At 34.1% G+C, this 20073-nt stretch overlaps 1 protein-coding gene across 1 annotated transcript in view; it reads left to right on the plus strand.

The window, feature by feature from the left end:
- Positions 1-20073, plus strand: part of LOC150105578 (alanine--tRNA ligase, cytoplasmic-like) — a 270365-nt gene that overhangs the window by 75574 nt on the left and 174718 nt on the right. Inside the window, exons 6-7 of the mRNA XM_090394928.1 lie at positions 9392-9536; positions 17927-18072. Of these exons, the coding sequence (XP_090251054.1) occupies positions 9392-9536; positions 17927-18072 (291 nt within the window). The remainder of the gene's footprint in view (positions 1-9391; positions 9537-17926; positions 18073-20073) is intronic.

Consider the following 20073-nt stretch of genomic DNA (forward strand, 5'->3'; position numbering starts at 1 on the left):
GACAATCATTTCAATTTAAATTCAGTTGGTGTAAAATAGCTTCACAACTTTCCTTAAAAAGGCATTCATATTTGAACATGCATCTGTGGAGGAAAATAGCTTTATCCCACTGGATATTATGAGTAGTGTTAATACTGTGTTGTGATAGACCAGACTTCTGAGGTTTGTTGTATTCAATATAATATATGTTTTTTAATTCTTTTTTCCACAGAAAGGCCAGTTTGTACAAAATAAGAAACATTGCATTCACATGGTATTTGGTAAACGCCAGCCAAAGATAGAGATGACAGTTTATCCTTTGTAGACGGCAATAAAGAGGAAATTTTGTTGATAGGAACATAAATGGGAATCAATTGGTACTTTTTCAAAATTCTACCTGTAGGTTCTGAGATTCCTGGAATGTAAGGGATTGGAACTCTGCGGACTGTTGAAGAAACCTTAGGTATTGGAATATAAGATTCAATTATCTGTTGGATTTGATTGGGGTTGTAATTATTCAATTCCATTAACTTTTCAATGATGGAAAGTACTTGTTGATTACTGGAGAAGAGCAAACTTTATGTGCTCTATTAATTAGAGATTTAAGAATGTCAAATTTTTGAGATGTGTGGTGAGCAGACTTTTTATGAATGTATCTGCCAGTAAATGTGGGCTTTCGAAAGACGCTTGTAGATAAGGTACCAGAAGAAGTTCGAGTAAGGAGGATGTCCAAAAATGGTAAAGTACCAGCATTTTCTTTTTCCATGGTGAATCGAATACGTGGGTGAAGACTATTTATCTGTTGTAGAAAAGTGGAAAGCTCATCTTCAGTTTGTGACCAAATAGCAAAAAACATCATGGACATAATGATACAAAAGAGATGGTTGAGGATGAATAGATGAAAATAGTGTCTTCATCTTCATAGTGTCTTCGAATTGTTTCAAAAAGTAGTTTGCCAAAGGTAGAGACAGAGTGCTACCCTGTCTCCATAATAATGGATGCAATCCTAAACATTATCAGATCATTCTAAAATAGCAGTAGCTCTTATATTTGAGGAGTGTCTGAAAAAAAAAATTAAAGTACTGAATAAATATCAGTTACAAACTGTTTATAAACCAATATTTAAACTAGCTTCCCTTATCTGCCTTCAAAAGATGAAGTCAACCCATTGTCAGTTTCAAGAGTATATAGTACACATTGCTAATGTAACTCTTATTATGGACAGTCTGGATACAATTGACTAAAATTATATAATTATGAACCACTATGGACAAAGTAGGTTAGCAGATGTATATCAATCATGTGCTTGACACCCTTTGTGCATTGAGATGGAGAAACAACTGCACTAAAATGATTCCATAAATTATGCTTAAATTATATTTTTGTTTTTATCTTATACCAGAACATGAGCATATGAGGTACCCTTCTCATAATGTATGTTAATATACATCTGAAAGGAATTGTGATGTGCATTATGGGATACTAGGACAGTATGATGTGATATCATCTGTCTCCATATAAAAGATAAAAATAGCCTATTGTAATATTACCTCAATTACTTATGCCTAGGTAAAGGATAAAAACAAGAATATAATTTCTTGTTAAATATAATTTACTTTGTAACAAGCAAAAAATAATTATTATTATTATTCTTCTAGCTTTACAACTCTTTGAGTTTTAGCTTTCAAAACAATTTTTAGCTTTTCTTTTCTGTGCAATATTCTTTCAGTTCTTAACTTTTAAAGTTGTAAGATCTTTTTGTACATCATCAATCCCTCTTTTCCTTTGTCTACCTTTCTTCCTTTGTCCTAATGGTTTCCATTCAAATATTTTTTTCAACTCTATCTTTTTCCATTCTTGCTATATGCCCCAACCACACTATTCTTTGTATCTTTATATATCTTACTATATCTTCACCATTAATTAGTTGTTCAAGTTCATTATTTGTTCTAATTCTCCATATTCCATTTTCTTCTTTTATTGATCCATATATTTCCCTCAATATTTTCCTTTCAAAGATTCTCAGTCTATCTATATCTCTTTGTGTTAATGGCCACGTTTCACACGCATATGTTGTTACAAGTCTTATAATTGTTTTATAAAGTTTTAATTTAGAATTACAATTAAGAATCTTATTACTCATTAACTTTTTATAAATATAACACTTATTTCCTGCCATGACTCCACTATTAATGTCATTGGATATATTATTGTTTGCTGTTATTAATGAACCTAAATATTTAAAGCTATTTACAACTTCAAAACTGTATTCATCTATATATCTTGTAATATTTTTAATTATTGTCTTTCCCCATTGCATATATTTAGCGTTTCTGTTAAGTTCTTCAAATTTCTCTTTTAAATCTTTTCTCCTGTGACTTATTATTGCTATATTGTCTGCATATGCACATATTTGTGTTAATTTATTATTAATAAATCCTCTCATATTTAACTTTCTTATTATTGCTTCAAGTACAAAATTAAATAAACTTGCTGAAAGTACATCTCCTTGTCTTACTCCACAGTTTATTTCAAAGGGGTCCATTAATTCCCGTTGTATTTTAACTACTGCTTTGGATCCTTCTAATGTAATTTTAATTATTCTAATTAATTTTCCTGGTATTCCCAGTATTTTCAAGCTACATATCATTTCTTGTTTATTTAATTTATCAAATGCTTGTTGGAAATTAATATATAAATCATGAAGTTCTATATCATATTCCAAACATTTTTCATATATATTTCATAGCATAAATATATTATCAATTGTGGATCTTTTATTTCTGAAACCCACTGGTACTCTCCTATTATTGTTTCTATGTATGGTTCTAATCTTAAAAAAAAATTGTTACAAATATAAAATTACTATTTCAAAAGTGAAAGGTTATTCTAGGAATCCACTTATGCGCTACAGAACATTCTCCTAATCTAAACAAATTTGGATGTAAAAGCTGCTAGATCTGGGAAACTGTCATCCCCATTTAATTAAAAAATAAAAAAATCCAGCTACCTTGACTAAATATATCTGGAGGGTGTAGTCAAAATATCTGCTTGAAATTCTTTGTTCTTATTGAATTTTGTTATTTTTATCTGTGTTATCCTTTTCCTTGAAAATGAGTCAGTTATTGTAGGGAAAAACATTGGATTAAAGTATTGAATGTTTTTACCTATTGTTATATATTAATAAACCATCAGAAGTGTTTTATTAGCCTATGTTTTATAAGGTGGCATAACAGATTTTTCGGATTTATATTTTAAATATTTTTAAAATATCTTTCTGTTTATTCAAAAATAAAAATTAACTTATTACATGTTTTGAATATTATACTGTAAAATATATGTTTAAAAGGTGTATTAATATGTTTTGATGGTCTACAGTACATACTTCTTGGCATTTTGTTTTCTCTTTATATCAACTTTGCTTCATTATGCTGATATTAATGCTAATTCTTGTTATGCTATTAGCATAAAGAATTAGCATTAATGATAATTGAAAATATTACAATTCATCTAAAATACAAATCATCGATCTTATTATTACTGTTGCAATCTTCCTCCCATAGAATCCAAGGACTCATCACAGCTTTGTGATGTATTCAGCATGCAACCTATTCTGATGGGTTGAACATCAATATAATTAGTTACTTCCCAAGAAAGCACAACATGATCACTGTCACCAACTACATATCTATTTTCCAATTACATATCTGTGTTAGGCTGGATTTTCTTCATGTTCTTCAATGACAACAACATATTGCAACAGCCTGAATGCAGAAAAACACGAGAATCAGCTGTCTTCTATTAAGCCAGATATTAAAGAGATTTGCAAAAATGTAAAATAATGCCACTCTTCTGAGAAAATTTTGTCCGTTTTAATTTATATTGCAATAAATATCGATAGCTATAACCCACGTAAATAAAAACTCTTTAGGGCCCTCAATTTTTAACAATGTAAAGGGAGTTCTGAGACCGAAATGTTTAAAAACTGCTGCAGATAGTATCCATATCATCAGTAGCATAATTAGCAGAAGTGATTATTTAGTACATGACACCTCTGAGGAGTCCAAGGACTCATCATGCGATAGCACTCTACTCTACTACACATATCATACTGTCTCCCCTATTATTGTATTCTCAAGTTATCTGTTTCCTCATCCCCCCCCCCTCATTTCCTGCTGTAGCTCAGATGCTGCCACTAGTTTAAAGTAATGCAAGTCAAAAGAAACACAGATAATTTTTAAGGCTACATTTTCTGTTTGTTTATACTTTTCTATATTAAACAGACTTATTCTTCATAATCAGTGTCTCTCTTATTAACATTTCTACCATTTAAAGTAAAATAAAACTGTCAAGTCTATCTACTTTGTTTATGCACAATATGAAAGATACTGATAAAAATGTTGTTCTTTTGCAGTTTTGTTTTCTATTGCACTGCATTAATACTTATTAATAAAAATATTTTCTTTTAATACTGTGATGATCAGAATATTGTTAGAAAAGAATTATTATATTTCCAGATCCAAGGTTATTTTTTCCCTCACCCATTCTGTTTAAGTGACCATACCACTTGAGATTAGCAGTGTTCTCTGCCAGGTTGGCTAGAAAACGACCCAGAGGAAGACCAAGATATAGATGGATTGATACAGTACAAAGTGCCTTAGATGATAGAAATATAAGATGTGATAACGTTGAAGTCTTGACAAATAACAGACTGATTTGGAGGAAAATTGTAGATAGGAAGTTAGTAATGATGTAAATTTTTCATGTAGTACTATCATAACCTGTACACCCCTTGAGGGTACATGTCAGGAATTTTATGATGATGATAAGGTTATTTTTTTCTTGATGAATTTAAGCTGTTCATTTTCATTGCCAGAAAAGCATTCTTAATGTATTCTTATCCTTCCTCTATTTTCTTGTGAAAAAATGCCTTGAAGAACATGAAGAAATATGGCTACTATTGTTGTGGTTGAGGCAGGGCTTGTATACTGCTATACTCCTTTATACAGGTTCAGATGGAGGAAAACAATTCTACATTAAACCCAATACAGACCCTGAAAAGCAATTTTGCATCAGTAGCAATAACAGTGTACTTATATATTTTCAATAGTATTGCTATAATAATTTTTCCATTGGGAGACTAAATTTAAGATCACCTTCAGTCCATTGACTGTGGGCTACCTCTGTCTTCAGCCGAAGAAGTCTTACCAGTATGCTGTTTGAATTTTGCATTCTAGTTTCCAAGGATGCTGATTTGAATCCAGCAGAATATCTATGGACTAAATAAATTTATAGTTCATTTTGACTTAATATAGTGCTGAAAGTTAATGTTTAAGAAAACTAACATGAAAGGAAAACTAGGCAACTGCTGCTGTACATTATTTTGTGGACTTATTGTGGCTGTTAACTTGCATCATTATGGAATATTCTATTAAAGAAAATAGCTCATTTGAGAAGTTTAGCTGACTTTCATAATACAACAGTTGGGTTATGGTGAAGTCCAATATTTTGTACCAGAAGTGAATGTTGGCAACAAAGAAAATTCATGTAATTAATTTTTAATCTTTTTAATCTTAGAATATTTAAATTAATGAACACATCAAATTTTATGTTATTCTCTGCATACAGCTTTACAGTACTAAGAATAAATCCAATTCACCAATTTTAAATATAGGTTACAAAAAAAGTTGCATCAGTTGGTTACTGACATTTTAAAAGATAATATTCACTTGAATGAAGTAAATTACTGCTGTCCAGGTACTCATTAGCAGTTTGTGATAAATGGTAATATTTGGCTTATGCTCTAAAACCAGCTAATTTTATGAGAGATTACAATAGTGATAAGCTAGCATCTGACAGCTGCTAACTCATCATTGTAATCATCAGAGATAGCTAGTTTTCAATATGACCAAATATTAAGTTGCTAATGATTTTTCGGATATCATGTATTAAGTGTTAATTTAATTTCACTATTAATTACATACATACATATACGTATGTATATGTTCACTGGACATATACATACCATATGGTCACTCCGATGCTCAGTGATGTGCCACACCAGGCCTCACCATGTAGTCCTGTTGTTTGCTTTTCTGGAGACTTCAACTCTCTGAAGATTAGTTGCCACACACACACACCATCCATCCATCTTATTGATGGTCTTCCCCTTCCTCTTTTTCCAGGAACTTTACCTTCTATCACTGTTCTGAGAAGTCCTCAGAATCAGTCCTCAATGTGTCCAAAATATTTTAACTTTCTTTTGTCAATATCCTTAAGGAGCCTTAAAGTTCTACTGATCTTTTCTAACACCCATTCATTTGTATGCCTTTCAGTATATGATATCCTCAACAGTCTTCTGTAGCACCACATCTCAAAAGCAGATATCCTTTTCTTATCTGACTTCTTTAGGTTCCAAGTCTCACATCCATAAGTCGCTGTTGGAAAAACAACTGCATCCAAAATCCTCAACTTTGTTTCCATGGAGATAGATCCATCCTTCCAGATTTTAGACAAGTCTCTGACTGTTTTAGCCATGCCTAACCTTCTTCTGATGTCTTCTAAACAGCAATTCTTCTGGATTCCAGGTTAGGTACTCAAACTTGCTGACTTCCTCAATTCTTTTTCCATTAAGGTAAACTTGTTTCTCAAGAGCTTCCCTGTTTGTATTTCTTTTGAGAACCATAATCTTTGTCTTGCTAGGATTTAGTTCAAGTCCTCTGTTATTACTCATCTTGTTAATTATGTCAAGAATTTGTCCTAGTTCTTCCATGTCATTACAAAGGAGTACTGTATCATCAGCATACCTCAGATTACTGATCAATCTACCTCCTATCCTAATTCCTGTCTTGAACTTATCCAGTGCTTCATGTATGATGTCCTCTATATATATATATACTAAACAAGTGAGGAGAAAGTAAACATCTTTGCTTTACTCCTTTTCCAACCTGAATCGAATCAGTCAATCTAACACAGTAAGAACAGGTGGCTTCTTGCTCCCTGTACAAGTTGGCTATCAACCAGATAGTGTGTTGAGGAAAACCCATTCTTTTCATTACTTCCCATAGTTTCACATTCTGAACACAGTCAAAAGCTTTAGAGTAGTCCAAGAAACACATTACCAGAGTAAGTCTAAATTCTTTATATTTTTCTATGATTTATCTAAGGCAAAAGAGCTGATCTCTAGTGCCCTTACCTTCCCTAAAACTTGCTTGTTCCTTGGGCATCTCTGTCTCAACTTTGGCCTCAATCCTATTTAGCATGATCTTCAATAAATTTTGCTTGCATGAGATACTAAAGTAATAGTTCTATAGTTGTTGCACACTTTCATATCTCCTTTATTATGTAGTGGTACGAAAACAGACTTCTTCCAGTCTCTAGGCCATGATCCTGTCTCCCACATCCTTGTAATCAATCTATGAAACACTCTTATACCTCCATCCCCTGTGGCCTTAATTAACTCTGCTGGGATTTCATCTGCACCTGGTGCCTTATTACTGTTAAGCTCTTTACTGCTCTTTCAACTTCATGCCTTACCTAAGTGGAGGAGGTTCCAAATCAAACTTTTTCTGGTGAAAGGGCTCCTCCACATTTTCTTTATCCACTCTACTGTACAGTTCCTCACAGTATTGTTTCCATCTGTTTTTTATTTCCATTTCTTCTGTTAGTAATGCTCCATTCCTATCTTTGATGACATTCAATTTGGGCTTAAAATTTTGTTTTAAGTCACAAACTAAATAAAACATCCTTTTATAATTGAGCCTCCTCATCTGGAACTCTATCTCTTCTATTTGTTAGTATAGAACTTTTCCTTGTTCTGCTTGATGGCTCTTCTGACTTCTCTATGTAATCTCTTATATTCTTTAGTCCCTGTGTCTCTTTGTTTTTCCAACTGCCTTCTTTTGATTAGTTCCCATGTTGAATCTGATATCCATGGGTCTCTTGGTCTTCTTATTGGGCCAAGATACTTCTTGGCTGTATCCTGTATTATCACCTTCATTCCTTTCCACCAAAGTACTTCTGGTGAGTTCTCCTCATTTGTCTCCAGAAAATCATCCATCCGAGTTGATGTTTCTTCTGTGAATCCACTAGGAATTACTCTAACATCGAATCTAATGGAATATGCCTGATTTGGAAGTTTTCGGAGTCTTTGTCTTACTTTGGCTCTTACTAGCTGATGGTCTGTACCACAATCTGCTCCAGGACAAGTGTGCACATCAGAGATGCTTGTCTTCCACCACTGGAGAGCCAGGATGTAATCAATCTGGTGCCTTGATCCATCAATGTTAGATATTCAAGTATAGAGCAGTTGTGGGTGTTTCTGGAAGCAGGTATTGGTAATAACTAATCTGTTAGCATGGGCAAATTCCAACAGTCTTTCACCACAGGTGTTGTGTTCACCTAGACCAGTGTTTCTCAATGTGGAGCGTACTCCCCACAGGGAGGCAATTTGAATATTTTGGGAGGCAATTAGAAAATGATGTTGCATTCGTCACCTCATCACTGATATACTCAAAACACTCACCATTGTCAGCAAGGGGGGGGGGACATCAAAATCTTTGAGGCGTTGAGGTGGGGCATGATCCAAAAAACGTTGGAAAATACTGACCTAGGCCAAACATGCCACACTCCGGCGTAACTCTCATACTCTTTCACACTTTTGCATTTAAGTCCCCCTAAGATGTAAAGCATGTCTCTCCTTGGTAGGCAGTCCAAAACATTTTGTAAGTTTTCATAGAATTCCTCACTCTCTTCTTCAGGCCTATCCGTGTGGAGTGCATAAATTACCACGATTGACACATTGGCAGGCCAAGCCTTTAATTCTAATAGAAAGTATCCTATCATTAATGGGGTTATAACCAAGAAGGCTTCTTGTCTGAGCCGTCTTCAGTATCACAACTACCCCATGATGTTTTGAGTCACCACCTGAGTAAATAACTAGCATACCATCCTGTCTTTTGAAGTGACCTTCTCCATTCCCAGGATGTCAATCTTATACCTATCCATCTCTTTACAGACAATCTCAAGAGTGCCGATCTGTAGACCTCAAACATTTCACGTGCCAATGTTAAATTCCCTTCTAAGATTAATCTTATATCTTCTTATTTATATATTAATCTTATATATATATATATATATATTTATTTTATTATTTTTTTTTAACTGTTAAATAGTTTGGTTATTAAATACAATTTTTGTTTCTAAAAGGAATAAACTTATTTTAGGTTTAGAATATTTTTCAAAATTAAAAATTTTTTATTTTGTTTTATTTTGTTTTTAATACAAATGGATTAAAAATTTTCACATTTACAGTTTAGTATGAAGACAAAATACGCATCTGGTAGTTGATGTTTCTTTACTTTCAGGTATGGAGAATGTAATCTCTTATTAACGGCGTTCACTCTCTTTTCAGACAATTTGATGGATGTTTAAAGGACCTTACGACACACAATGTTGATACAGGGATGGGAATGGAAAGGTTGTGTGCTGTGTTGAATGGAACAATGTCAAATTATGATACTGATCTGTTTTACCCAATTTTTACAGCAATTGAAAAGGTAATATTTTCTGCCTCAGAGAGAAATAAACATAGTCAGAGAAGCTTTTCTTTCTTTCTTTTTTTTTTAATCAGTATTTTCTGTTAAGTACAGGGTCATTATAAAGTCCTCGGGCAGTTTTACATTTTTGTAACTTTGTAATATCGTAAAATGTCTGTAAAATATTTCATTTCAGAAATCTAATTTAGTGAAGTTTATTTTATTTTGTTTATTTTATTATTATTATTATTTTTTTTTTTTTTGCAGAATTAGGATTGACCAAATGGCTCCAATAGAAGAGAAAGTAAATTGTGTGCTGCAGTCAGCAGAATTAAAGTCTGTAGTTGCAATCCAAAGAAGATTTAGAACGCATTACAACAAAGAATTCCAAAGGAATTCTTTTATAATTCCTGTGGCAGAATTCCAAAGTTGTGGATTCCTGCTACAGGAATTCCATAACCAGCTTAATGAATAAATTTAAAGAAACAGGTTCTATCAATGATAAACCACAATCTGGAAGACCAAGTATAAGTGAGGAAAGTGTGGCATCTGTAAAACCATCCTTTATTGCAGTTCCACAGAAATCAATAAAATGAACATCTTTGGAGCTGGGTACTCTCAACAGTGTAAAATTCTCACAATGAAACTTCACATGAAAGCCTACAAAATTCAAGTCCACCGAATGTTGCTGGAAGAGGATTACTACACATGATTGCTTTTCTATCACAAGTCTAATAAAAAACTTGATAGGCATTTATGGACCATTGAATGTTTGCTTATGAATCAACATTTCACATTAGTGGTAAGTTCAACAGACATAACTGCCATATATAGGACACTGAAAAGCCACAAGAAGTTGAGGAACATGAAAGAGGTTTCCCTAAGGTCACTGTTCACTATATGCATTAGGAAAAAGACTGCATAATTGGGCTTTTATTTATTTTTTTTAAGTACAGGTTGTTAATAGTGAGAGTTATTTCCTGTTTAGGACTTATAGATGATACATTGTTTCAGTAAGATGGTTCACTTTTCTCTCAGTGTTAGGCAGTTTCTGATTGAAAATTTCTTAATAGATGGATTGGAAGAGGTGAATCAATCTCTTGGCTACCATGTTCACTAGATTTTCGCCCATTGGATTTTTTTTTCTATGGGGAAACATGATAAGACTATTGTTTATTCAACAAAACCTTATTCTTTAGATGATCTGAATCACATTAGGATAACTAATGTGATTCAGGTTATTAATGAAAACTGTAGAACATATTTGTAGAATTTAAGAATCGTATCTCAATTTGTATACATAATGATGGTGGAGATGTTGAGAATTACAATCCCAAGAATAAATATAAAACTGTAATAAATTCTTTCACTTATCTTTTTTTTTTTTTTTTTTCCCAAATTCATTTTTATCATGTATGGAATGGAAGATTTAAGAGGGGATATATATATATATATATATATAATTTTTTGCTGATGGTGCAAAACTGGGCGAGCAATAGTTGATAAAGGTGATGTAAATATCCTGCAGGATAATTTAAATAAATTGGCATTGTGAGCAAAGGATAATGATTGTGAACTGAATGTTGCAAAATATAAGGTTATGCACTTCGGGTTAAAAACTTTGTATGTAGTGTATCATATTGATGGTACAGGATTGCAGAAAATTGATGAGGCTAAGGACTTGGGGATAATGGTGGACAAAGTTGAAGTTCAGAGCACATATTTCAGAAGTTGGTAAAATTGCTCAAAGGATTACTTGGATGTCGAAAATTGTGCTAACAAGTAAAGATAAGGAAGTTATTATAACTTTTTATACGGCTATGATTTAGCTGCATCTTGACTACTCTGCACAGATTTGGTCACCTGGGTTTCTCTGAGTCCAGGAGGTGATAGAGAAGATTCAGAGACAAGTGACTAAGCTGGCGACAGGTCTGTGGAATGCTCTCTGTGAGGATAGCTTGAAGGTTTGTGGGTTACAAAGTTTAGTTGATAGGCAGAAAAGAGGGGAACATGATAGAAACTCTTAAGATATTAAAGGGGATTTATAAAATTAATGCAAAGGAAATTTTTCAATATATGACAACGACATGACAAAATTTCATGCTGGCTGGGGCGTCGCCTGGTTAAACAAGGCCCCAGTTGTTTTCGCCAGGGAACCAGGGCGAACAGCGAAAAGTCAGCTACTGGAACAAATCTGAAAACAAACCCCAATTCAACATCAACAGAGTTAAAGATCGGTACTATCAATGTAAGAAGCCTGAATGCCAAAAAAAACGGAACTAGCTGAGGAATTAGATAAGTACCAGATCGACATAATAGGGGTGACTGAAACAAAAAAGACCAAAACTGGTGAGATCTTTCTGAGCAATAAATACAAAATGTTATATTCAGGCAAGGACAATCAAGGAAAAGAAGGAGTAGCCATAGTATTCAACACAAAATATGAGGCTAATCTTCTTGAATGGCAGTCAGTCTCAAGTAGAGTAATGTGGGCAAATATGAGAATGGGGAACTGGACAATGAGACTTATTTGTGCCTATGGTCCCACAGAAGGTTCTACTAAGGTAGAAGTGCAGGAATTTTTTGACGCTTTAGAAAAAGCACTGACACAATGAAAAAGGAAAAGTTGGTCCTTGTTGGGGATCTAAATAGCAGAGTAGGAAATGATTGTCAGACATACAAAAATATTTTGGGAAAATTTTGAGAAAAGAGCAAAGCTAATAATAATGACAAATATCTGTTGGATTTCTGCTCAGGACATGGACTGGTTATTACTAACACCATGTTCCAACATAAAAATATGCACAAATTCACATGGAGAGAAGAGGCTAGGAATAAGAAAAGTCTCATTGACTATGTTATTGTTGATAGTGATGTTTTCTCCCTGGTGCAGGACACCAGAGTGTACAGAGGATTTGAAATTGGAAGTGGTCACTATTTAGTCTTGAGCAGGATAAAATTGAATTTCATATTGAAAAGAATAACATGCAAGAAAGTTTTAAAGCGAATAAAAGTTGAGCAGCTCTCAGATGTGAACTGTAGACTAAAATACAGAAAGATTATTTGAAAAGAAAATGAAAGAGTTTGAGAACAGGAATCAAACCTTGGAGATTCAGTGGTAAACTCTGAAGAAAACATTGATTGATTCTGCCAGAGAGGCATGTGGTGAGCTTGTCTGTAAGGATAAAAAAATCAGAACTCCCTGGTGGACACAGGAAGTTAAAGAGGCAGTGAAGGAAAAGAAGAAAGCATATCAAAAGTTCCTGACAAATGAGTCAGCTTTTACTCTTACAGAATACAGAGACAAATGTAAGAAAGCTAAACAGTGTGTAAAACTAGCTAAACAAAAGTCATGGGAGGACTTTGGCAAGAATATAGAAAATAAATATCAAGAAGGTGGCAAAATATGGAGGTTGTTGAAGAAGCTTAGGAATGGAGGAAAGAGTGCTGTAAAAGGAATTAGGATGATAAAGGTGACATGAAAACAGGAGAAAAAGATATCCTTGAAGTATGGAGTAATTACTTTGAAAAACTGCTAAATGAAACAAGCAGTGATGACAGCACAGTGATAAAAACACTGACCAGGCATGCAGTCAGGAATACATATCTATACTTGAAGTAGAAAAAGCCATCAAAGGCTTGAAATTTGGAAAGGCAGCAGGAGTAGATGATATTCAACCAGAAATGCTGAAGTATGGTGGTATAAAAGTCTTACAGTGGCTGCACTGCATAGTTCAGAAAGCCTGGACAGAGGGACGAATTCCCGATGATTGGAGTAGAGCTCTCATAGTACCCATATATAAAAATGGAAATAAAACTGAATGTGAGAATTACAGAGGTATTTCCCTATTGAGTGTTCCTGGCAAGATCTATGCAAGTATACTTGAGAAATGGTTGAGAAGAATTGTGGAAGAAAAGCTTGGTGAAGAACAAGCTGGATTCAGGCCAAATAGAGGCTGTCAGGATCAGATCTTCACTTTACGACAAATAGTCGAGAAAGCATGGGAATATAACAAAGATCTGTATTTAAGTTTTGTAGATCTGGAAAAGGCATGTGACAAGGTGCCAAGAGAGAAGCTATTCAATACGCTGCAGTTATATGGTGTCAATGGGGCATTATATCAAGCAATACTTAGTCTTTACTTGAGTTGTAAGTCAGCAGTTAGAATTGAAGGAAGTACAGGAAGATGGTTTAATGTTAAATCTGGTGTGAGACAAGGATGTACATTATCCCCTCTGTTATTCATTATCTATATGGATCACATTATGAAGGAAAGTGGTATTAAACCTGATATCAAAATTGGAGATGTTAATGTCAGCTCTTTGCTTTATGCAGATGATGTTATACTTCTAAATAAATCCACTACAAGTTTGAAAGATTCCCTGACTAAAGAGAATAACTGTTGTAATAGATATGGTATGAAGGTCAGCATTAAAAAGACAAAGACAATGAAAATAGGTAGAATTGTTGAAAATGTCAACTGTGTTGTGAACGGAACCTGTGGAACAAGTAAAACATTTCAGCTACTTAGGCACGATTTTTACTGAAGATGGTAAATTAAATATAGAAATAGACAACAGAAGCAGCAAAGCTGGTATGGTGGGAAGTCAATTGAATAAATTCATATGGAATAAGAGAGAAATTAGTCGGAACGCTAAATTAGCTGTATACAAGACAGTGTTCAAACCAGTTTTAACTTATGGATCTGAGAGCTGGGTCAGAAGTAAAACACTTGACCAAAGACTAGAGACCACAGATATGAGAGTCCTGAGAAAGATTAGAGGCATGAACAGATGGCATCAATGGCAATATCATATTAAAAATGAGGATATTAGGAAAGAACTTGAAATTGTCAGCATCCAGGAATGTGTTAGCAGAGCTAATCTCAGGTGGTATGGTCACTTAAATAGAATGGGAGAGGAAAGATTAGCAAAACAAGTGTTCTCTGCCAGGTTGGCAGGAAAACGACCCAGAGGAAGACCAAGATATAGGTGGAACAATGTGCCTTAGACGATAGAAATATAAGATCTGATAATGTTGGAGTCTTGACAAGTAACAGACTGATTTGGAGGAAAATTGTAGATAGGAAGTTAGTAATGATGTAATTTTTTCATGTAGTACTGTCATATCCTGTACACCCCTTGAGGGTACATGGCAGGAATTTGATGATGATGATGACAAATAGTCAGAGAACTAGGGCCATCAGTGGAAGTTATGTAAGTTGTGTGTGGTTAATAGGGTGTGTGGACCAGATTTTTGCATGGAGAATGGTGAATGAATGGAATGGATTGTCAGAAGCAGTTGTGAGTTTCCCACCAGTGAATGAGTTTAAGGAGAGGTATGATGGCCTTGTTTGTATAATCGTTAGTTTGGGTCTCCCATGATAAGTCTCCAGACTCCATGGAGATATCCTATAATAATAATAATCTCTGGTATCTCTGAATCATTTGCAAGAATCCTGAAGAAATATAATCTTATGTCCACATATTTTGTGTCAACAAACTGTCTATTTTCTTATCCACAAAAAACTAAAATTTTTTCTTTGTCTCTTGCAAGTATTATGCCTTGCAAATTCTGTTATATATTTTAGACAAACGTGCTATTCTACTAAGAAGAGAAGACTTCAGGAATGCCACCACTATATCCACTACCAGAAATCTAATAAGTTTGGTCTTGCTTAGCATAGAGTCACTACAGACCATTAGAATCCTTTGGTCAATTGTAAAATTCTTCTATTCAGTTTTCAGTCTGAATGCTTATTCAGAGAGAGGTCCAAGACCTTATTGTATTGTACAGAAACAATTGTATATCCATACCAAAAATTTGAGAGATTCTTATTCTCAGTATCTGTAAATAATAAGTTTTATATAGCATGTCAGATGTAATCTCTAACTTGCAGCCTATGCCATAAAGGTAAAATCTATTGTTATATGGCCTGTCTTTTAAAAATATTTGATGTATTTTAAGATAATTATTATCAATAAGCATTTTCTTATGAATTTATGTATATCTAGTTATTCATGAAGAAAAAGGTTTACGTCCAGCATTTATTGTTTGCCTAGTGTTAATAATTAAGTGTTTTAAAAGTTCATCTATTATTGCATTTCTTCTGTATGTATTTTAATGGATTATGTGTATTTTAATAAATGTAATGCTGAAAATACTTTTAAGCACCAGTTAATAAAAACAGACCATTCGGTCTATTCTTATTAACTGTTGTGCTTAAGGATGCTTTTATCCATCTGAGAGATCTGAACTGCACAATAATACAATTAATAGACAGAACTTATTTTGCCTGAAAGTGGAAATCTTGAAACCAAAAGGGTATAAAATTTTTTGCGACATTATTTTGTGAAAATAATGATATAGTGAAATAGAAATTGTGGGCTTCTGACAGTTCTAGTGCAACTCCCCACAATGTAAATTAAGATTGAGATGACAGAGAGCTTTGATACAGAAAAATGATGCATGCCCTTTGATAGGGGCAGAACCTGAGCAACTAGAAACAGTTTTTTCTATTGAAGTTGACTTAGCTGGTCTTAGAGACAGCAGGATTCTCTCACGGAAATATAGCTTTTTACTCTATTTACATTATTTACTCTCTTACAAATAGACATTCTGAACTCATAAACACATATGGAGAAACAGAGCCCACTTGACTCGACTCATAGCCTTAGCACTTTCTCAGCTGTAACTCAGGGGGATGGGTGGGGGACTACCCAACCACTGATATTGAAAAGCCATGGTTAATGTTATTTTACTAATTATATACGAAAATCAGTTAAGGCTGATTGAAACAAAAAAAGTTAAGTGTAAATCCTAGGTTATATAAAAAAAAAGGGGGGAGGAATTCTGCTGTGGATAATTAAATCCATTTTTTAACTTGATACTTTGTTTATAGTTGTGGGAAGTTTTTTCATGGTTATGAAGTATACTTGACAAGAAATTATATTCCTTTTATAAATCAAGTTGGATATTAAATCCAGCATTATTTCAAAGCCAAATGTAGAAACTATGAAAGTTTCATAGAACGGTTGACCAGAGAGAGTTTACGGGAATACATTTGCTAGTATTCATGAGTTGCCCTAGTATGGACCATATAGAAGACGCGAGCGCTTGCCCAAGTGTCCATATATTCGCTTTTTGTTTGTCAATTTTGATAAGGTTTCACTGGCCAGACAGCTGTTTCGAACTGGTTGGTTCTCCTCGGAGACCAGGCATTGTTTAAGTAAAGCACCTCTCTAAAAAATTAGGTGATCCCCCAGATCTTTCATTCACTATCTACGAGTGACCGAAAGATCATACAACTCAGCATTGGTTCCACCCGGTGACAGGCTCACCTTACCACTGAGCAGAACTGCTCACATTCCAGAGAAAAGCATCCACTGACACAGCCCCTGATAGAAGCCCTTCTGGAAAACACAAATCCCCAGAGACTCAAATTGCTCTCTCTCAAGGCAGACCCTCGCCCCCAAATCTTAAGCCTCCCCCCCCTTCAATGGGAGCCAGACTAGAAGAAACCTTGAGAGCAAAAACTCTCGTTCAGTACTAAGGAACTCGAAGTGTCGGAGAGGTGTATTTTGCATAAGTGCACTCACGGTCAGTGCATAAAGTATTTACTAACTAAAGATCCAAAGGGCTTCAGCAATGCAAAATTATATAAATCAAGTGGATATTAAATCCAGCATTATTTCAAAGCCGAATGTAAAAACTATGAAAGTTTCGTAAAAAAAAGTTGACCAGAGAGCGTACGGGAATACATTCGCTGGCATTCATGAATTGCTCTTTCATGGACTATGCTGGATTTAATATCCACTTGATTTATATAATTTTGCATCGCCAAACTGAAGCCCTTTGGCTCTTTATTTTAATAAATACTTTATGCACTGACTGAGAATTCGCTTATGAAAAATACACCTCTCCGACACTTCAAGTTCCTTAGTACTGAACGAGAGTTTTGCTCTCTTAAGGTTTCTGCTTGGTCTCTGAGAACTAACCAGTTCAGAATAGCTATCAGGCCAGTGAAACCTTATCAAAATCGACCAATAAAAGATGTATATATGGATGCTTGGGCAAGTGCTCATGTCTTCTATTTGGTCCACTCTAGGGCAACTCGTGAATCCCGGCAAGTGTATTTCCGTAAGCTCTCTGGTCAACCTTTTTATGAAACTTTTATAGTTTCTACATTCAGCTTTGAAATAATGCTGGATTTAATATCTACTTGATTTATATAATTTTGCATCACATACTGAATCCCTTTAGCTCTTTATTTTAGTAATTATATTCCTGTTTGTTTAAAAAATGGTATTTGTATAAAAAATAGTATATAAAATTTAGTTTGCTACAAGTATAGTAAAGCATAAAAAAATAGAAGTTTAATTTTTTTTTGTTTTGTTTTGTTGTTTTTTAGATTTTTAAGGTGAAACCATATGCAGGCAAATTTGGAACAGATGATAGCAGTGGTTTGGATTCAGCCTATAGAATACTTGCTGATCATGCTCGCATGTTTTGTATTTCAATCTCTGATGGGATGACTCCTGACCAGTTTTATGCTGAGTACGTTATTTAAAATGTAACTTAATATAGTAATATAAAGTATAGCATTTCACTGTATTAAGATATCCTTTTAAGATATTATTTTTAAAATTTTATTGTTCAGAAGTGAATTAAATGATGGAATTTGATGTTTAAATTCCTAGAAAATGCTGTAATTCAGTAAGATAGATGTAAATTTAGTTTTAGACTTAGTTATATTTAGGTTGTATGTTTCACGTGGCTCCAGTGTGTACTTGAGCAATAGTACCTCAGTTCATCTTTGTTTAAGGAATTCATCTAGAGGGATTTCATCTAGTGTATATAATGCCAGGAGCATCCAGAACAAGGGGAAAGAGTTTAGTCATTGGTTACTTCTTTTTGGTACAAAGTTATTGTCATTAGTGAGACATGGCTAACAGATAATAATATAGTTATTGGAATAGAATGTGAGGAAATATAATGTCTTCAAAGAAGATAGTGAGAATAAGATAAAAGAGTCATAAGAAAGTTCAGGGAAATGATGTTATAGTACATGGGCAGTTTATAGTATAAGAGATATTTGAAGGAAGTAGTATTGGACTGCTTTCTTTAGAGTTCAGGGAGATAAATCAGTTGGAAGTTAAACGTCTAAGGATCATCATCAAGCAGTAGCTGTGAAAAAAAAAAAAAAATGTGGGGTGAATTTAAGGAGGTAAGTGATCAGAAAGCTCATGAAAAGTACTGAGCACAAGCAAGATGGTTGACATGAATGGTAAGGAAGGCAAAGTCATCATATGAGGAGAAATTAACTGAATTAGCCAAAGGAAATATGAGCAAGTTTTTTCACTCTGATATGACAAGTAAAAGAAAAAATGACTATATTGGATTAAATTTGATGAATTCTGATGAATCAATATCCAGTCAAAATGTTCATTTACTGAGTGATCACTTTGCAAGGCTATAATAATCCAGGTAGAGATATTGCAGTAATGAATAGGATGGGGGAGGGATGTGGAAATAGAGATACTTAGGATATTACAGAATCTTGATGCAAATACAGCTCAAGGATCATATGAAATGTAAGTTCACATATAAGAATATGCTAGGAAATTGAGAGTCTCTAGAGACTGTTCCAGAGTCTGGAATGTTACCACTCTAGACTGTTCTGTGATGGGTCTCAAGGGAGGGAAGAAGAGAAAAATTGTTTTATGTTCAAAGGAGGCTCCAAGGCAGTAATAAATTATAGGCCAATCAGCATCTCAGGAACTGGTGCTCAAAGTATTGAAGTTGATTAAGGACAAAATTCAGTAATGGATGTGGTATGGTATACAAGGGTGGTCTGAAAAGTTCTCGGCCTTAACCATAGATGGCAATACTATCAACATGATTTTATTTTTTTCTTCTAAGTTGATACATCTGTCATAAGCATCCATGTAAAATTGCAAGTCATTCTATCAAGTAGTTTGTTTTATACAGCTGTCTGAAGCCAAAGTGTTGTCTGTATCCCTTGAAATGGATAAAATTGAGTATCATGCGAATATAAAATTCTTTCTAAAAGGTTTAATGCCAAAAAGAAATTCATTTGAAGTTCATTAATAGTTTATGGGCACTCTTCTTCTTCGTTTTCAGCAATTAAGAAATGGGCTATCAAGTTTAAATGTGGCCAAACCAGCCTTAAAGATGATCCACGTGAAGGACGTCCAAAGAGTGTAACAACACCAGAAATTATTGCTCAAATGCACGATATGGTATTGGATGACTGACTAGTCAAAGTGCATGAAATTGCTGACACTATAGGCATTTCAAAAGAACGTGTAGGATATATTTTGCATGAAGAATTGCAAATGAAAAAGCTTTGCACAAGGTAGTTGCCACACTTGATCACAGCAAATCAAAAACGCACTCACATGAAAATCTCTGAACAGTGCTTGGAGCATTTTAACAAGAATAAAACTGATTTTGTACATCAATTTATTACTACAGATGAGACTTGGATTCACCATTACACACCAGAATCCAAACAGCAGTCAAAACAGTGGACAG

This window comes from Typopeltis vanoorti, chromosome 6 (assembly GCF_054136105.1).
Source record: "Typopeltis vanoorti isolate ZY-2024b chromosome 6, IOZ_Tvanoo_1.0, whole genome shotgun sequence".
Classification (NCBI taxonomy): domain Eukaryota; kingdom Metazoa; phylum Arthropoda; class Arachnida; order Uropygi; family Thelyphonidae; genus Typopeltis; species Typopeltis vanoorti.